The 18149-nt window shown below is 43.7% G+C and overlaps 1 protein-coding gene across 2 annotated transcripts in view; it reads right to left on the minus strand.

Annotated features, from left to right (window-relative positions):
* Window positions 1–17948, minus strand: part of LOC146812908 (uncharacterized) — a 472180-nt gene extending 454232 nt beyond the window's left edge. For both annotated transcript variants that reach the window (XM_085614639.1, XM_085614638.1), the window contains exons 1-2: window positions 17821–17948; window positions 15277–15341 (exon numbers count right to left, since the gene is read on the minus strand). In XM_085614639.1, coding sequence (XP_085470765.1) covers window positions 15277–15341; window positions 17821–17869 — 114 coding nt within the window. In that variant the 5' untranslated portion in view covers window positions 17870–17948. The remainder of the gene's footprint in view (window positions 1–15276; window positions 15342–17820) is intronic.
* Window positions 17949–18149: the final 201 nt, after the last annotated feature.

The following is an 18149-nucleotide window of genomic DNA, read 5'->3' on the forward strand; positions in this document are numbered from 1 at the left end:
GCTGCCTTCCCTCCTTGGACAGCGAGTGACCAAGGTAAACAACTCGCTGGACACAGAATTGCAGCTTAGAAGGGGACACCTTGTGCCCTTTTTCGGCCAAAAATTGTAAAACCGTCAGTGAAGCTTTTTCACATTCAGGTTCGCTTCTAGCGGTGATCAGCAGATCATCGACATATTGAAGCAGGGCAGTGTTGACTGGCATGTGGATACTGTCAAGTTCTCGTTTCAGTGCTTGGCTATAGATGCTGGGGCTTTCTGTGAATCCTTGAGGTGCGCGCGTGAATTTAAAGCTTCGTCCATTTAAACTAAATCCGAACAAGTATTGGCTTTCCGGATCTATTGGGACGCTGAAAAAGGCATTCTTGAGATCAATTACAGTAAAGAATGTTGCTTCGGAATCAATGGTTGTCAGTAATGAGGAAATGTCTGGAACTACGGGGTATTGTGGTACAATACATTTATTTAATTCGCGCAGATCAATAACCAATCGATATACTGGCGAGGCTTTTGGATCAGTTCGTTTAAGGATCGGAATTATCGGGGAATTACATACATTGGAGTCGGTTTCCACGACCACTCCTTGGGTAATAAGCTCATCAATGATTTGCAGTAAAGCCACTACAGCATCTGGGGGTAACTTGTATTGTCGCATTCGTGGTAGTACCACTCCTGTCTTTAGTGTGACTCGATATGGTGTAATGTTCATGCAACCAACATCTGTAGGGCCTTGTGCCCATAAATGTGTGGGTAAAGTCTGCAGTCGGTGATCCATATCTCGGGACACATAGTGCCCCTTGAAATCACGTAAAAACAATCTTACTCCTTCCGGAGAACAACATATTATAGCTCCTAGAGCTTTCAATGGTTTTATACCTAACAGGTTTTCTGGACATGATTTAGTAAGCAATAAATCTGTAGTTCGTGTCAAAGGACCAATCGTAAGTGGAAGAGGCTGTGATACCTCATTAATGATAGGTTTTCCTGAAAAACCAAGGGAAATATTCTGTGAGCCTGAGAGGGGTGCCCCTGGAACTTCACTTCGTTTTATTGTTGTTCGGCTTGCCCCTGTATCAAGTAAATATTTCCTATCCTGGCCTAACAGTTCACTGTGTACATAAGGTCCTTCTTGATCTACAGGGACCTCGATAAGGGGTAAGCCAACTTCCCTCTCTAGGCTGTTTCATGAGTATCGTTGATAATCAGGGTAGTCATACTGTGCAGTCTGGTACATCTGTTGTGTCGTTGTTGGTGTAGCAGCAATAGGCTGCTGTGGTGGAGCTGGCATAGACTGTTGCGTAGCTGGCATGGCCTGTGCATGCTGCGGAGCTCCTGGTTGGTTCTGATCCTGTCTAAGTGGTCGTGGTCTTTCTTTTGTATTACCTATGGCGATATTATGTTTTAAAACTGGACAATCGTGTACATAATGACCTGGCTGTTTACAATAGTTGCATGTCCCTTTTACAGAACCTGCTGAAACACTAGACTGTGTCATACCCTTTTTATGACCGTCAGCTGGAACTGTCTGGGAAACTAGCATTTTCATTTTCGTGTCTTTCATGCGTCTTTGTTCATGTTCTTGTTCCTCTCTAATTCTATTGTGATGGTACTGTAGCATCTGTAACATTTGTGACGGAGTGTTACCTTGCCAGGTACTCTCGAATTTCAATACTCTATTCTTAACTTGGGGCAGGGCATTTTCAACTAATTTTGTCACAAACAGATGTGGATAAGATTCGCTACTTGCTTTTTTTCCACTATTTATACCAAAACATTTTTCGAATCGGGCATAGAAATCACTAGTGTCTTCATCTTGCTTTTGTTTACAGGCTGAGATTGCACCCCAGTCTTCCTTTTTCGTAGTTAATAAACGTGGCAGTACCTGTACTAGTAAACCTGGTAGAGTTTTGGTCTTTTCCCCAAGCCCTGAACCTGGACCTCGAGCTTTTTCTTCGTTTTCTAATGCTGTCCAATCTATCTTCTGGTCTCCCACCTCCCAGTCCTTTTCCTTGAGTTTTTCGTAAATGCCCGCAGGCATTAATACCTTCAATATTGTCATAATGTCGGGATAGGTATATTCTCCCATGAGCAACATGTCTTTAATTTCACGGTGGAAACCCGCTGGGTCTTTGTCATGACTGGGTACCACTTTCTTCATTTCTAATAGTTCTATTTTAGATATGGGTGTGTATACAAACACACGTTTAAACTGATTGTCATCACCTTTTATCGGGTGCACTTCGCGTAAGGGATTCTGTCTATCCATATAATACGTCGTTCTTTCCTTGATGGGCAGTGAGACATGTTCGGGGCATACAAAAAGAATATACTGCTTTCTGGATTCCAGTATTTCTCTAATTAACTCAGTACCTGAACCTCTCCATTTATTCGTGAGTAATTCAGTTAACATATCAGGTAAGGGACCAGGATCGGAGTGTTGGCTTTTATATAATACGAGGAGTTGTTGAATCATGTAGATACCAGCTAAACGCTGTTCATCGGGGTTGAGGTTCAAAAACGTGTGTGCTAGTGTATCATCACTATATTTTCCGGGACTGTAAACCCAGTGAATGGCTGACCTGGCTAATTCTTGTTCGTCCATAGAATCGAGTATGTGATAACCCCTTCGTGCTCGGAGCAATTTGTCAGCGGCTTGGAACGAATGTTCGGGGGACCTTATATTTATTATTGGGTTTTGGAAATTTCTGTTATTATCTGAACGTATCGGACGTATCGGATCAGTAAAGCATCTAGTATTATTGCAAGATCTTCCTCTACCTACATAGGCCATAGTTTCTAACTGTCCTGTGGGCAGTTCTATTTCTTCCCCCTCTTCGGTTTGTTCAGGCTCGTCTACTGCTAATCTTTCTTCGTGTATTCGTTCTATTTCTTTGCGGATCTTGCGGCACATAGCTACTATACATGATCGTTTATCATGTCTCCCTTCTGATATATTCCGACTCCAGGTGGTAAGAATTTGCATTTCTTCCGGATTTACTCCTGGTCGGTCTTGATTTCTGACCACACAATTTATGAGGAAACGTAACAGTTCCCCCTGTATCTCCACTTTCTGGTACTCCAAGGCTCTATTAATACTTTCGGAATCTCGTCCTGACTGGACAAAATGATATATATTTTCTAAATGTGCAGTCATTCCTGGTAGCCTCCCTAAATATATTGCAGCTCGTCGGATACGTAATGATGCCAGCAGCATTTCATCCTTTTTGCCGGGCACAGGATCATATCTACAATCTATTAGAAGTTCTTTAAGCGTGTCGGGAGTTACTAGTTTGGGCGTACGTTGGTGGGTTGATTCTTGAAAGGAAAGTTTATTTACTCTGGGTGGCGTGGAAAAAATGTTTGTTGTACCTCCCGTAGCACCACCTGGGGTGCTGGATGTGAAAGGATTCGTTGAACGTGATATAGTGGTGGGTGCAGCTGTAGAAACAGATGTGCTTGCCGGGACTTGTGTCGGAATTTGTTGTTGCGGAGGTACAGACGGAGGAGGGTCTTGGCGTTGAACCCCCTCGGCAGGCGGTCTATGTGGCGCAGCATTAGCATACTCGGGAGCTGCGTCGTCTAAATAAGAAGAAAGAAAAACATCTTCTGCGGTTCTGGGATGCCCTTTGGGATGTACTTTTATCGGAAACAATGGGGGTGGCAAGTCTTTGGGTATCTCCAGAGTAGCCTTAGGTAACCCTTCGGCCAGAAGAGGATACATACCATTCATAAGGGCATTTCTTTGTCTGTCTACTTGTTCTGCTTTTACTCGAGTACCTTCTTCAATTAATAAATTTTCTCGAACTTTATCTGAATTCTCCTTACTCTTCTCTTCCTGTCTACGTGCTTTTTCTGTACGTCTATACGATTCTTTACGCCATAATTCAATGGCATCTTTCTGTGATTGTCTAGCTTTCTTTTTCCATAATTCTTCCTCTACTTTCACGATACAATCTGCATCCCAGGTCCCAGCTGCGGGCCACCTCTGACTTTCTGGTAATTCCTTGGTGTAGTCTACCCATAAATCAAGAAATAATATGGCGTCTAGGCCATGTTTATGATACATGAAGTACCCTGGAGTGTCCCTAGGAGGAATGGGAACAGCTTCTTCGAGTATTCCTTTTCTAGTTTTGATCTGTCTTAATTTCGAAAAGAGCGGCATATTGAGAACTGATCTGATCTGATACCTAATTCTGAACACGTTTAATACAACAAAACACAATAATGAACAGTCATTCACACCACAATATGCAAAACATATTTAAAACATTTAACATTTAATATTTAATGAACAACAATGATGGCCATTTAGGGAACTAGTCACTAAACATGATACTCGGCATTAACTAGGTAATTCTGAATTATATACTAGACATACTTGATATACGGCTAAACAGTACAGATACACTGCTGAAACAGTGCAGACCGGATTTGTGTACCCAAACCCGTCTTGACCGGCACAACCTATGTGCACGTCAGAATGCCTCCCCGATAATGGTACTCACCGGGTAGCTCGGAACGGAAGGCCTCGGAACTGAACTGAACTGGACTCGGACCGGACTGGACTCGACTCGAAACTTCGGAACTTCGGAACCTGGTGGGCCTCTGTATACCTCGGATCTTGCTCTCTCAGCTAAGCTCTGGTCGGGATACTTCGCACTTCTCACCGCCTCGTCTGGGTGTTGATCGCAGCCTCAGTTACCCCCGCTCGGCAGGAGGGAGATACAGGAAATCCTGTGGGTACGCGTTGTTGTCCGTCCAGCTGTGACAGGAGACCGGGCCTGCAACGCACCTCCGGCGCGTGAGATGAGAAAGTGTCCCTATTCGGGCGCCATTTATGTGGTAAATAATTTAATTACCGGGACTTAATTTGATGCGGAAAATCTATAATAATAGCTCAGTAAAATAAGAGGCAGAATCCGTGGTATTAGAGGTTCGGAACGGGCTTTATTCCAAAATCAATTCGAATCGATGGACTCCATGTTCCATCACCACGAAGGTTCAGGAAGTGAAGAACAAACTTTATTGACAAGTAATCATTTTTATACAATAGGCGTTATAGTGAAACAGATGCAGGAGGCGTAACAGTTAATTACAAAGATAAGAACATACATGCGTAACAAGAATGGGTGTAACTGGGCGTAACTTAAAGAACGTCATTGGATACGATGTCATAAATGGGTGGTTCTACGGAAGAATTTCGCAACGTCAGCAGAAATACTTGGCAGAGATGCGCGCGCAGCAGCATGACGTGTGATTGACGTGCAACTAGGGGGTGAAGAAGACTTGACATTTAGCTCTACATGTGGAGACAGAAGTCTGGGGTTATGTCAACCTAATCCCAAATCATATCTAACATCCTATGTTTAAAGAACTGTGTTATCCAAAAAGAAAGGTCTCTTAGGATAGAATCTTATTCTATACTGACTATACTGACTGTTAGTGCGTGTACAAGCGTCTAAGTGTCTACACTAGATGCGAGGGCAGAAATCTTCCATAGTAACAGGGCTATGAATTACTTGCATAAAGACAGAGAAGCCGGGCCTTTTGCTCGGTAGCTGAAAGAATGTTTACTTAAACTACTAGACAGGAATGCATTGGATGAGGAGCGGAGCAGAGCAGATAATCTTGAAGGTGAAATACAGTTTTTGGCAGGCAGTCAGACAGGCCGAGTCAGGCACCGTTAGCCGCACAGGGAGTAGGACAAAGTTCATGGATACAGATGCGAGTTCAGACTGGAGCTTTCAGAGGCAGAAGGCAGAAAAGGCTTAATGGCAGAATCAGGGCCTACTCGCCTGGACTGTAAAATAGGATAAATGAACCATATAAAGCCGGTGGCCTTTCATACTTAGGAATAGAATATCCGGCCCATTCATGGCGGATCTGAAAGAGGACATGTTGACGGTGGACGCACATGTGTTTGCGTCTTCATAACTGGAACTGGAGGAAACATACATGTACTTATGATTTATACATGAAACCGTTGGGGTCCAAGATAGGGGACATAACTGATCATAAGAATCCATATTTCCACACGGGGAAAGAGTGATCTTTTTCTTTTCCATTGGGGATTTTGCTATAAAGAGCGGGAAAAGTTTTTCCGTTGCTGCGTTAGATGGTTTGTTAAGTTTGGGCCAAGCCTTTCTTGCTCGTTTTCTTTCCCTTTTTGTGGGTTTAGCGACCTCCAGTACTTGTTGGACTCGACTCTCTTGGGCATGTGTTAAAATTGGTTGGGACTCGGAGTCTGATTTTGCTGTTTCGTTATTTGGGTCACCTAATTCTTCATTTGCTTTTTTAGATTGATTTACACATGTCTCTTGCACAGCGTTATTTTTGGGGGAGTTTATATGGAGATTATTGGAGTAGGATAATTTTACTGCCCCTAGGATATCTTGTAACGTTTCAGGAAGGGTTGCCAGTTTCTCAATGATTGGGCTGCAACAGCAGATAGGCTTGCTTTTGTTTATAAGCATTTGTTGCTCTGGGTGTTCCCTTCCTGAAAGAAGAGTGGTCATTAGATCTATTTTGCTGTTTATGCCTGATATATGGGTGGCGATAAGGTTTACGAGATCTATTTGAACGTCCATTTTATCCGACTGAAAATTTAGGTCCCTTATGGCTTGTTTAAGTGTCTGGATCAAGGTTTGTGCCCATTGCGAATGTAGATGTTCTTCAGGATGCTGCGCCGGGGCCTCTAGCCCAAGGTGAAAGCTACTTTCAGACGAAATTGTTATGGGTAAGGAAAAATTTGGATCTTTTAGTTGTTGTTTATTCGTTGATGAGCAATGACTGATCTCCACTAAATCAGGAGCCTGAGAGTTTTTTTGTGCCTGAAGGGTTTAGCGATGTAGATGAAGTAAGCTTCGTTCTCCATTGTGTTCTTTTTTCTTTGCTAGAGCCTGGGCTAGAGCAAACATTGACCTGACGGTTGGATTCTAATAGTTCCAAGAATTCCGTCAATTTTGAGTCGTTTAAGTCGGAAGAAAATTTGTTGCTCGCTGGGCCCATGAGCACAATATTTCCTGCGGGATCAATTGGGTTTGTTTTTTCCTTTGAGGACCGTATTGTTTTAAGTTGAACTGGTTCTTTGGGACTGCGACAATGTTTGCCGACCGTTAAGGCCGAAGCAGTAGAAACTCCATTCAGAGCCGTTTTAGAAAGAGAGCAGCTAAGGTTAGGGTTTACATGCTCGAAACTTCCCCCAGCAGTGGGCTCTGGGGAAACTATTGAATCTGCGACTATGATTGTCTTTGTGACCCTCTCAGTAAGGTTGTTAATAGATGTTTCGTGTTTAGTTGTTAAAGCTGAAGGAGAAGGTATGGTGGCAACCTGATGTACCTGAACTGATGTTGTCGCTGGTTTCCAAGAGTCTGAGTAGCCCATCTTTGCACCCACCAGTGATTTCTTTGATAGTGCGGTGATGGCGGTTTCACTGGTCTACGGAGCAATGGTTTCTAGTTTGTCCGGCTGAATTGGGCTTGGTAACTGAGACAATTCTTTTGAGGGAGCGAAAATTGCCGCCATCGGGTCTTTTAAAAAGAAAAATTTCCGAATCCCTATTTGGTTAATCCGGATTGATGATTGTGATGTTGTTGGAGAAGCCACCGAGATCAACCTCTCACTTTGACCTACTCCGTTTTCTAATTCTTTGTGTAATAAATCCTCCACTATTTCAGAGTTGTTTTTCAAAACTTTAGCCTTTTGTTTTATTTTTTTTCCTTGTTTCTTGCCGAACACCACTTGTCGGACTGTCCCTGATCTCATTTGGGCAACCTTGCCTTTGGCCCTGAAAAGGTCTCTATGGCAAGAGTCGCTCACTAGTGGATACTGGCCGCTGGCCCCCAAACGCAGGGAGAAGGGTACTGTTAAGCACGCACGGTTGCTGGCAGGCTGTTGAACTGAAAAACTTCCAGCCCCCGGATCTCTAGCACCCCCACCGTGATGACAAAAGCAATCGTCGACACAACTCAACTGCAGCAGCCTTCCACGGTACAGGGGCTCAACTCTGCTCCTGGCCTTGAGCCTGGGCCTGGGATGCCCGCACCAGATAGGCTCTCAACTCACACTGGCCTTTAATCCGGCCTTTGGACCAGTGAGCAGGTGAAAGGAAGTCACAAGCAGAAAATTTATGTGGGGGGGAGTGGCAAGCTGGGAGCAGGTGCAGGAAACAGAGGGAGACAGAGAAAGTGGGTCCTAAAGCCTGAAACCTGCCCCCTCCGAGCCCCCCGTTGCTCACCTCAGGTCGGGATGTAGAGTGGGGTGGGAGGCAGGGTGCTGAGATGAATATTGTCGCTAGAACTCCCACTGGATCGCTCGCTCGCCGCACTCACTGCTGCCGCTACTGAAAGCACCAGGGGCTCTGGGTTCCGTGTCTCCCGCCACCGCCGCTGTGGCCGCTGTGGCCGTAAAAAGATAGTTTTGGAAACTGCGGCGATTTATTATCTTTATCCTTGGCACGCCGACCAAAAACGCCAACACAACAAGGCACAGCCCCCGTGTTCCGTCTCCCAAAGCTGTTTGCCGCTATTTGTCTCTGCTGCCACTCCGGTGCTCCAGGGTCTGCCGGGTCCATCGCAGCTGAGCAATGCAAGGAGCTTACAGGGAGCGGGGAGCAGGGGGGCAGGGGGGCAGAGACTAGATGGCTGCCACACGAACCCACTCAACCCAGCTCAACCCGGTTCAACTTGTCTCTTCACCTCACTTGCCTCTCGCCTCTTTTGCCGGATCGAGCCCGGCGAAGGTTTCTGCAGCTCGGTTCGCTCTGGCGGCTCTGCTCAGCTCAGCGGGTCAGCGGGAGCACGATGAATCGGTGAAACGACAGTTGCCTCCAGTTGCCTCCACCGGACGCCAGTATCAGAGAGTTGTTTTTCCCCGCAGGGGAAGCTTCGGTCCACCGCTCCCTGCTCCCGCTCCCTGCCGCGGCCGCTGCAGCCGGGACGCAACCACCAGCCCTTCTGCTGAACTAGCCACCTTAGGGCAATTACAGAGGGTCCGGGACGGGGGTCCGGGAGCTGGAGGCTTAGGTGAGCGAGCTGGGCCAAGCTCGGCGCGGACCTCAGCCAAATGGCGGTAGTGGCGGCGGCAACAACGAAGTCACGGAGCGGACTGCTTCTCAGGTACTGCTTTGCGTGTCATGTAACTGCTCACCTATAGGTTTGCTAGGTTTCCTTAGGTGCCGGCAGAGCAAGGGTTCAAAAACTACAGCTAGTCACTTTGCCAAAAAAGGGTCATTTTTCACTGCAAAATCGAGGTGTGACCACGTTGCGTTTTGCGCCGTTTCCTGAGGTACCATTTTTCTCGTAGGACTTTAGGGAACGCGGGGTGGGTGGAAATTTGTGGATCCACGCAGATTCCAGAACTTTCCATCACAGAAATGTGGGGAAAATGTGTTTTTTTGGACAATTTTTTAGGTTTGCAAGGGATTCTGGGTAACAGACCCTGGTGGGAGTCACTCAAGTCACCCCATCCTGGATTCCCCTGGGTGTCTAGTTTTCAGAAATGTATTGGTTTGCTAGGTTTCCCTAGGTGCCGGCAGAGCTAGGGGTCACAAACTACACCTAGGCTCTTTCCCAAAAAAGGGTCAGTTTTCACTGCGAAATTGAGGTGTGACCACGTTGCGTATTGCGCCGTTTCCTGACGCGGGCACTAGGCCAACCCGCACAAGTGAGGTGCCATTTTTCTCGTAGGACTTTGGGGAACGCGGGGTGGGTGGAAACTTGTGGATCCACGCAGATTCCAGAACTTTCCACCACAGAAATGTGGGGAACATTTTTTTTTGGGACAATTTTTTAGGTTTGCAAGGGATTCTGGGTAACAGACCCTGGTTGGAGGCACTCAAGTCACCCCATCCTGGATTCCCCTGGGTGTCTAGTGTTCAAAAATGTATAGGTTTGCTAGGGTTCCCTAAGTGCCGGCAGAGCTAGGGTTCACAAACTACAGATAGGCACTTTGCCAAAAAAGGGCACTAGGCCGACCCGCACAAGTGAGGTACCATTTTTTTTGTAAGACTTGGGGGAACGCATGGGGTGGTAGAAATGTATAGATCCACGGAGATTCCAGAACGTTCCACCACAGAAATGTGGGGAAAATTTGTTTTTTTTGACAACTTTTTAGGTTTGCAAGGGATTCTGGGTAACAGACCCTGGTAGGAGGCACTCAAGTCACCCCATTCTGGATTCCCCTGGGTGTCTAGTTTTCAAAAATGTATAGGTTTGCTAGGTTTCACAAGGTGCCGGCAGAGTTAGGGTTAAAAAACTACAGCTAGGCACTTTGCCAAAAAAGGGTCATTTTCCACTGCGAAATTGAGGTGTGACCACGTTGCATTTTGCCCCATCTCCTGTTGCGGCACTAGGCCGACCCATACAAGTGAGGTACCATTTTTCTTGGAAGCCTTTGGGGATCACGGGGTGGGTGGAAATTTGTGGATCCATGCAGATTCCAGAACTTTGCACCGCAGAAATGTGGGGAAAATTTGTTTTTTTTGTCAATTTTTTAAGTTTGCAAGGGATTCTGGGTAACAGATCATGGTGGGAGGCAGTCTAGTCACCCCATCCTGGATTCCCCTGGGTGTCTAGTTTTAAAAAATGTATAGGTTTGCTAGGTTTCCCTAGGTGCCGGCAGAGCTAGTGTTTAAAAAGTACAGCTAGACTCTTCGCAAAAAATGTGTACATTTTCATTGTGAAAATGCGGTGTGTTCACGTTAGGTTTTGAGCCATTTCCTGTCGTGAGCACTATGCCTACCCACACAAGTGAGGTACCCTTTTTATCGTGAGACTTAGGGTAGTTCAGATTTGTAAAGCAACTGTTATTACCTATTGATTTTGGATGCATTTCTCCCTTCCAAATGAAAGACATTGTGTAAAAAAAAAGTCATTTTGAAAAATGACCAATAATTCTCATGCTAGTATGAGTATTCCCAATTTCGAAAATGTGCAAATATGCACTGTTTCTAAACTCTGTAATTTGTTCCCATTTCAGAAATACATAGGTGTCTTTCATACCGATTTTTCCATGTATACATTTTCCCACAATAATTGCTATATACCCGGAACATAATAAAAAACCATTACAAAATGCTGCTCAGTTTTTTACTCTGGGTTCATTGGGCTCTAGGTGAACCTACAAGTCCTATATATCCCCACAACCAGGATGGTCCAGCGGCTGTAACAGTGTATTGCTTTCAAAGAGCTGTCATAATTAGAAGAAGTTACAGGTGAAAACGTTGACACAAAAGGCTGCTTTTTTCATCTAATTTTTAATTTTTCCTGTATTTAACTGGTAGTTTCTATAAAGAAACCTTGATGGATCTACACAAATGACCCCATGCTGAATTCAGAATGTCATCTACCTTTCAAAAAAGTATAGCTTTCCAGGAGCCATTATTGCTTTTGTACCCATTTCTACCCTTAACTGGAAGGAGGTTGAAAGCACAAAAAATAGCAAAAATAGAGTATGTCCCAGAAAAATGCCAAAACTGTGTAAAAAATGTTGGTTTTCTGACAAAATTCTGTCATTCCCTAATAGCTGGAGAAATGGTGATTTCAGCCCCACAAACCCTTTTTTTATACCGTTTGCAGAGAAAAACCCAGACGCTTTCATTTGCAGCCCGTTTTTCCCATTTTTCACAAAAAAAACAAAATGTTGCTGTATTTTGACTAATTTCTGGGAACCCTCTAGAAGAATCCACAAACCCTGGCTACCTTTAGAATCCCCATGATGTTGAAAGAAAAGGACACAAATTTGGCGTGGATACCTAATGTGGTCAAAAAGTTACAGGGGCCTAAGCGCGCACTACCCCAAATAGCCCAAAAAAGGCTTAGCACAGGAGGGGAAAAGGCCTAGCAGCGAAGGGGTTAAGGTTGCTGTTGACATCATTGGCCCTTTGAATTTGTCTCCCAATTTACCTGAGCGTGGTATTGTTCTTATGGATTTTCACAGTCGTTGGCCAGAAATCAAATGGTAAAGTCTGCTGACTCATCCTCTATCATTAAATTTCTCAAGTCACTTTTCAGTAGGGAGGGTGTTCCGGAAGAACTTCTCCCTGATAATGGCCCGTAATTTGTTTCAACTCAAATTGAAGAATTCCTACATTCTGTTGGTAGTAAACATGTTAACACTCCACTTTATCATCCTAGAAGCAATGGCCTTGTGGGACGTTTTAATAGGGTCATTAAATAGAATGTACAATTAGCTAAAGCTAGCGGATTGAATTGCAAGACAGAAATTGAAAAACTTCTATGGGCTGTTCGCACTACTCCTAATTCTGACGCTAATGTGTCTCCATTTGTTTTGTTAAGAGGTTGCATACCTTCCTCTAAACTTTTGAGAAGATTGATGGGTGATAATGAGTTTGTTGTTTCTAAGGACAAGATTGATGATGTTAGCAGGAAATGTGTTTTTGCACAAAACAAATATGATCAGACACAATCCAATCCTGTTCCTAAGCATTTGAATGTTTGTGTGGGGGACATGGTGAGGGTGAAATGTTCTAGGATTTTACCCAAGGGAGAATCCAAATTTTCTGTTCTCAAGAAAGTGGTAAAAGTTAAAAAATGTGCTGTCAAATTGGATGATGGTAGATGGTGGAACAAAGGGAAGATTGCTGTGTCCAAAACAGGTTTGGGTGTTCTACCTAACAAAAACATTAACAGTGATACTCATTCCACTTTCCGTTCTCCATCTTCCAGGACTGTCAAGTTACCTTCCAAGTTTCATGATTATATTTTGCAGTAAGCTTATGAGATTATATACAATGTGAGTGTCTAATTATCTTCCAGGTTTGATAATTATATTTTGTATAACTTTTGTGATTTATCTTCAATGTTAATTCTACTTACTTCTTGTACATACTGTTTTTGTTTTATTTGCATTGTTGTTGTAAGGGGAAAGATGTGTTGTGTTTCCTTTCCATTCTCTGGACGTCTGGAACCTTTGCACGTCAAGAGAATGGGAAGAAGATTGTGGAGCAGGGGTTCTGGGTCAGCTGACAGCTGTTCGTTTGATAGTCAGATCGTGCTGTTCCTTGTCCTGTTGACTAATGAAATAAAGCAACTTGAAGATATTTGACCTGCATCGTGAGATCTTCACACAGTACATGATATAAAGTGAGATAAATTAAACAACCTGTTTCACAACTCTAAATGTAGAGACATAAAACCTTCCAATATTCCACTGCAAAAAAAAATATGCTTACCGCAATCGTTCTGTGCTCTATATTAAACTCCTGGTCTAAAAAAACTGAACGTGTGGTGTCCCTCTGGGTAACAGCCATTTATGCATTCGCCGCATGTAATCAGTGTTTCCTTGTTTGAAATGAAAAAAGGACTAGTGCTCCCGCAAATCACTATGCTGAACAATAATCATCCATATTAGCCTTGTGTGCGCTGAAACAATCTCAGTTGCAACACTATGTTTATTCACTGCTTAATGTCGGTGTCTTACTTGCTTAAAATATTAAATGAGATAACGTTCCCTAAAGACACTGAAGGAACCGACAATCACCGTGTCAACAGTGTATACACAGCATAAATCTGCCACTACTGCAACCATAGAGGAATGTGACCTTACTCCTGTTCTTGTCCTCGTACCAGAAGTAACAAGCATTTGCAATGCAATAGGTCTCTCATTTAGGAGTGTTTAAGCTATTGGCATTGTAAATGACAATGCCTCTTATTTCTGTGTTTTTTAAAGCAACACATATAAAAGGCATTGTCATTTTTATTGCCAATAGCTCAAACTCTCACAATTGCAAGGCCACTCTAATGGCAGACACGCCCCTTTCTTTAGATGCTGCTCGCCGTATTCAGGTTGCAGCAAGCAGCATCTAAAGAAAGGAGCGCGGCCAACATTAAAGTGAAAGCGCCTTCACCCAAAGCAATTTTCTGTATTTCTGTAGCGTGCTCACTAAAGTGAAAGCAGCCCACGCTGATAATTAAATAATTAAATAAGCACGTCTGCTATAGTTAAAGGGGACCGTGCTATAATTTGAATACAAACAATATGAAAGCAGGCGGCCTGCTGCGATGTTGTGGATGGAATAGGGGAAGATCATTAAAGAAAATAGTGCTCACCGACTTATAAAGCAGACCGTGTAAAAACACAAGTAAAAAGTCCAGTCCTTATGGCAGGTTACAAATGCAGACAAGGTGGTCGCATCATAATGAGGTGGTTGGGACGTCCGGTTTTCAAGACGGTGTCGTCCGTCCGACATCGAGATAGGCCCCTTAGTGTCATCAGTTTTGTGAAATAAAACCATGAAGCCATACATCCGATTGGCACTGAATTAATATCTTAGGCATTGATGACTGATGAATTGTAAAATTGAAGAATTAATGCGAATGAGGAGCTGAAACAGTTATTTTAGCATTGTTTAAAACTGCCCTGATTATAAAACAGTGTGACCAGTGACACTTGGAATAGAGAATAAAAATGCACCATATCTTAATAGATAGGGCGCATTTTATCTCTCACCCTTTGATGCAAGGCAGCGAGCAACTCTGGTGCAGAGTTGCTTGAGTCAAAGAATAGTAAATCTGGGCCTCAGTCTCACCTGATCTAACTTTACCTGTCAATGACTCACTTGTTTTCACTCACACTCACATGCCTATACATACAGATGCACTTACTCACACATAAACACGCACTCTCTCCCTTAAGAGTACTCTCACTCGCAAGCACTCACACAACATACATTTAAAACCATTTTTACTTCCCACAGCTCCAGCCAAAGGATCTAAGCATGCTCCATTTTCAATAACACTAAAAGTGAATTACAGAATATTATTAACGAGCAGAACAAAAGTAATGTAGGAATTCTTGCCACTGACTTTGCCACTTCTGAGGCCAGTTTTTTTAAAGAGAGTGCCAAGAGACAGCCCCTAAATGACATGTATTGAGAGGAGGCAGAAGGGAGCATGACTAGTTCAGAGCCCTGCTACATCTCTCTTGTCCAGGTGTCTCCAGTCTTACTCTTACCTCACCCTGAGTTTGCAAACCGAGGATTACTGGATCCAGTATTTGTGGCACCAGAAATTCCCAGTCCAACATACTACAATACTCATAATAGCCCACAGCAAATTAGTAACCCCCCAGAGGATATTGCTCCAGGTCACATGTCATGAGGGCCAATCAGGTACTTACCCCTGCAGCCATCCTCTAATACATACGGGAATACTGCAGGTTGGCAACAAATTATTAAATATGTATTTGCAATACATTTAGGTAATCAGTTAAAAAGTAGAAGAATGATCTTAAAATAAAATTTAAGTGAAAAATTCATACCACTTTCTGCGGACAACCAGTGTTAGTAAGTAGACGCGTAATATCCCCTCGAGAAGTCACCAGAGCTAGAAAAACAGAGATGGAAAACAAATAATTAGCGCTATCACAAACAGAAATATGCTTTCCAAAACAACAATGACGAAAAGGTTCCCTTCTGTGGTTTCTTCTTTCTCACCTGTAATTACCACATGTCTTATTCGAGGTGCCAAAATGACTTCAATGTATCACGAGTGAGAATGTGTTTTACATTTGGGGCTATATGTTGAAGTGCTGTGTATTCTGCATAAGTGGCGGCTCTGTGGGGCTGCAGTACATGGGTCTGGTTGTTCTATTCGTCTGAGGCTTGAAGATGTGTCTGTCCACCTTGCATGTAATGCTTAAAAGTTGCACCTAATGTACTCTGAGAGAATAAATTAGGAAACATTTCAAACTTGCCATTTAGTCAGACCTATGGCTCTTTGTTCGATTGGATTTGTCCTTGGGGAGATGGGCTAGAAAGGTGTCACCTGTTGGGGCTGCTTTGCTTGAGTGATTAATGATGGATGTGAGAAGAAGGAGGAGGAGCCTAGGGAAAAAAAGTGTCCCAATGTTCTCCAAAAGGAGAGCAACACTACACAGTTATCAATCAAGGACATGCCTCAAGGAAGGTCAAAAATATTTGGCCCAATAAAATACCTGTAGTAGTAATCGCATGCCTTTGCACCCCAAAACAGAGGAGGTGTGTAATGCCTCCCACCCTATGTAGCACATCCTAAATAGGCTAAGTGCTATTTTTGCTGGTGCCAATCCCAGGAACCAGAGTTTTCACTTTACTTTACACTGATTTTGACACTGATATATTGGCATTGCTCTTAAACTCTGGCCGCCTAATATACGTTAAATACACCTAAAGTGATTTTCACCAACTTGCTTTAAATGTGTTACTAGGTCGACCCGGCGTCAACTATTCTAAGGCTGTCAAAAGAAATGTATATTGCAATCTATGGGGCAGATTTACAAGAAAGTGGCGCATCTGTAGAGATGCGTCACTTTCCCTGCGCCAACATGCAAAACCCTTGCGTCACCATGGATGCGCCGTATTTACAATACGGCACACCATGGCGCAAGGATTGACGGATGCGTCAGAAATTCCGATACATCTATTGACGGAAAAGTCACGCATTGCTGGAGTCGTATCACAAGCACGACGCAACTCCAGCAATGCTCAGGTCTGCCCTATGCCTAACATGCTGCGTCACTCCTTACGCCTGCTACAAGCAGGCGCAGGGTTTTGACGCAGCATGGATGTAAAAGTGACTCAGTGAAATCTTGTAGATTTCACTGCGTCACTTTTACGAGGCTTCCTGCAACGGAACACCCACCCTGCATACATTAAACCTGACGCAGGTTTAATGTGGCGCAGGGCTTCACAACGTGACGCATCTCCCTAGATGCGTCATGTTGTAAATGGACCGCAACTTTTACGCTGCCGCTGCGTCACAAAAATGACACAACGACGGTGCAATAGTGACGCAAGGGGCTTGTAAATCTGCCCCTACATGTTTTTGATGGGAGCAATCACATTTGTTTGTTTTGTGTGTTGATCAGTCAATGGCGATTCCTACTTAATGACTTAACTGGTTGCCCATTCTGCCATATGACCCTGTATGTGTCCTCTCCAGCACTTCAACCATCTCTAAAGGTATCTCAAAAAAGTCTTTGTATCTGTTCAACCAGTACCTCATCAATGGCCTCCATGAGAACCTAGGGTGGAGTTACTGAGATACCTCCTCTAGAGCAAACCCTCTGAGCTCTTCACTCTCTATTATTTTAAACCTGTTAGCTGACCTCAGACATATTTTTAGTGCCTCAAGGATAGACTGGCAACTTCAAACATGATTTTAATTTGTATGGGCTTGTCGGAGCAATCTTACTTATATTGTTTATATATTTGTTAAAGATAGCTCATTGTATGTTTTCTTGAATACAATCACTTTGGTAGAAAGTCCTGAAGCAATCGATGGATAGCTGGATCATAAAATGACCAATCGTTTAAGTGTGTGCTTGGCAAGCGGCTGAAGGAGTACAGAGAAGGAATGACTTCACAGTGTATTTTGAAACTAGATTTGGAATACTATCATCAATTTTGTTTCCCACATTGTTAAAAAACAAAAACAACACTTGAGAATGTGCCCCAAAAGTAAAAGAGGGTTTAATGACAATGCACTTTCATAATCCCCATCCTAACCTCACACTCTCTTGCCACACTCCACTCAGTTATGACACTGTGAAGTCCACAGAGTATCGGGTATTAAAAACGAAAACTCCAACATGTAAAGAAAGATCTAAGAGAAGAAACTAAAGAGCTTCCTATTTACTTTTAAAAGAATGCCCTCAAGCAAACATTGTATCTCTTGTTATAATTGGGGCTCTCTAGAGCTCACGCTTTCACAGATTATATTGAGTCCTGGAGGTACGCTGAAGAATTCTTATTTATTAGAATTAAGGTCCTTACAAACTCACATTCTCTCACCCCCACTCCCTGAGCATAGAATGGACACTTACTAAGGGGGCAGCTGACTGTCACCAACAGACAAGCGAGAGCAATCTTCATGGCTGAGAGATGGCTGGGTATCGAGATGTGATCTGGAGTACACAAGGTTCAATCTCAAGGTGTCTCTGTCAGCCCAGAGCTCCTATCCTAATACTGGAAGCGACCAGTCAGATCCTGCCAGTAGATCTGATGTCAGGCCACGTGACAATTGTACCAGTTTGATTCTTGGCCGTGGGATCAATCAATGTTGACTCAACAGGTGCCAGTTTCTCTCCACCTTCATTCTCATGTTCCATCCAAAGGGAGGAGGTAAAAACTCTAATTGTCAGCTCTCTGTTTT

The sequence above is a fragment of the Triturus cristatus genome, chromosome 7, assembly GCF_964204655.1.
Source record: "Triturus cristatus chromosome 7, aTriCri1.1, whole genome shotgun sequence".
NCBI lineage: Eukaryota > Metazoa > Chordata > Amphibia > Caudata > Salamandridae > Triturus > Triturus cristatus.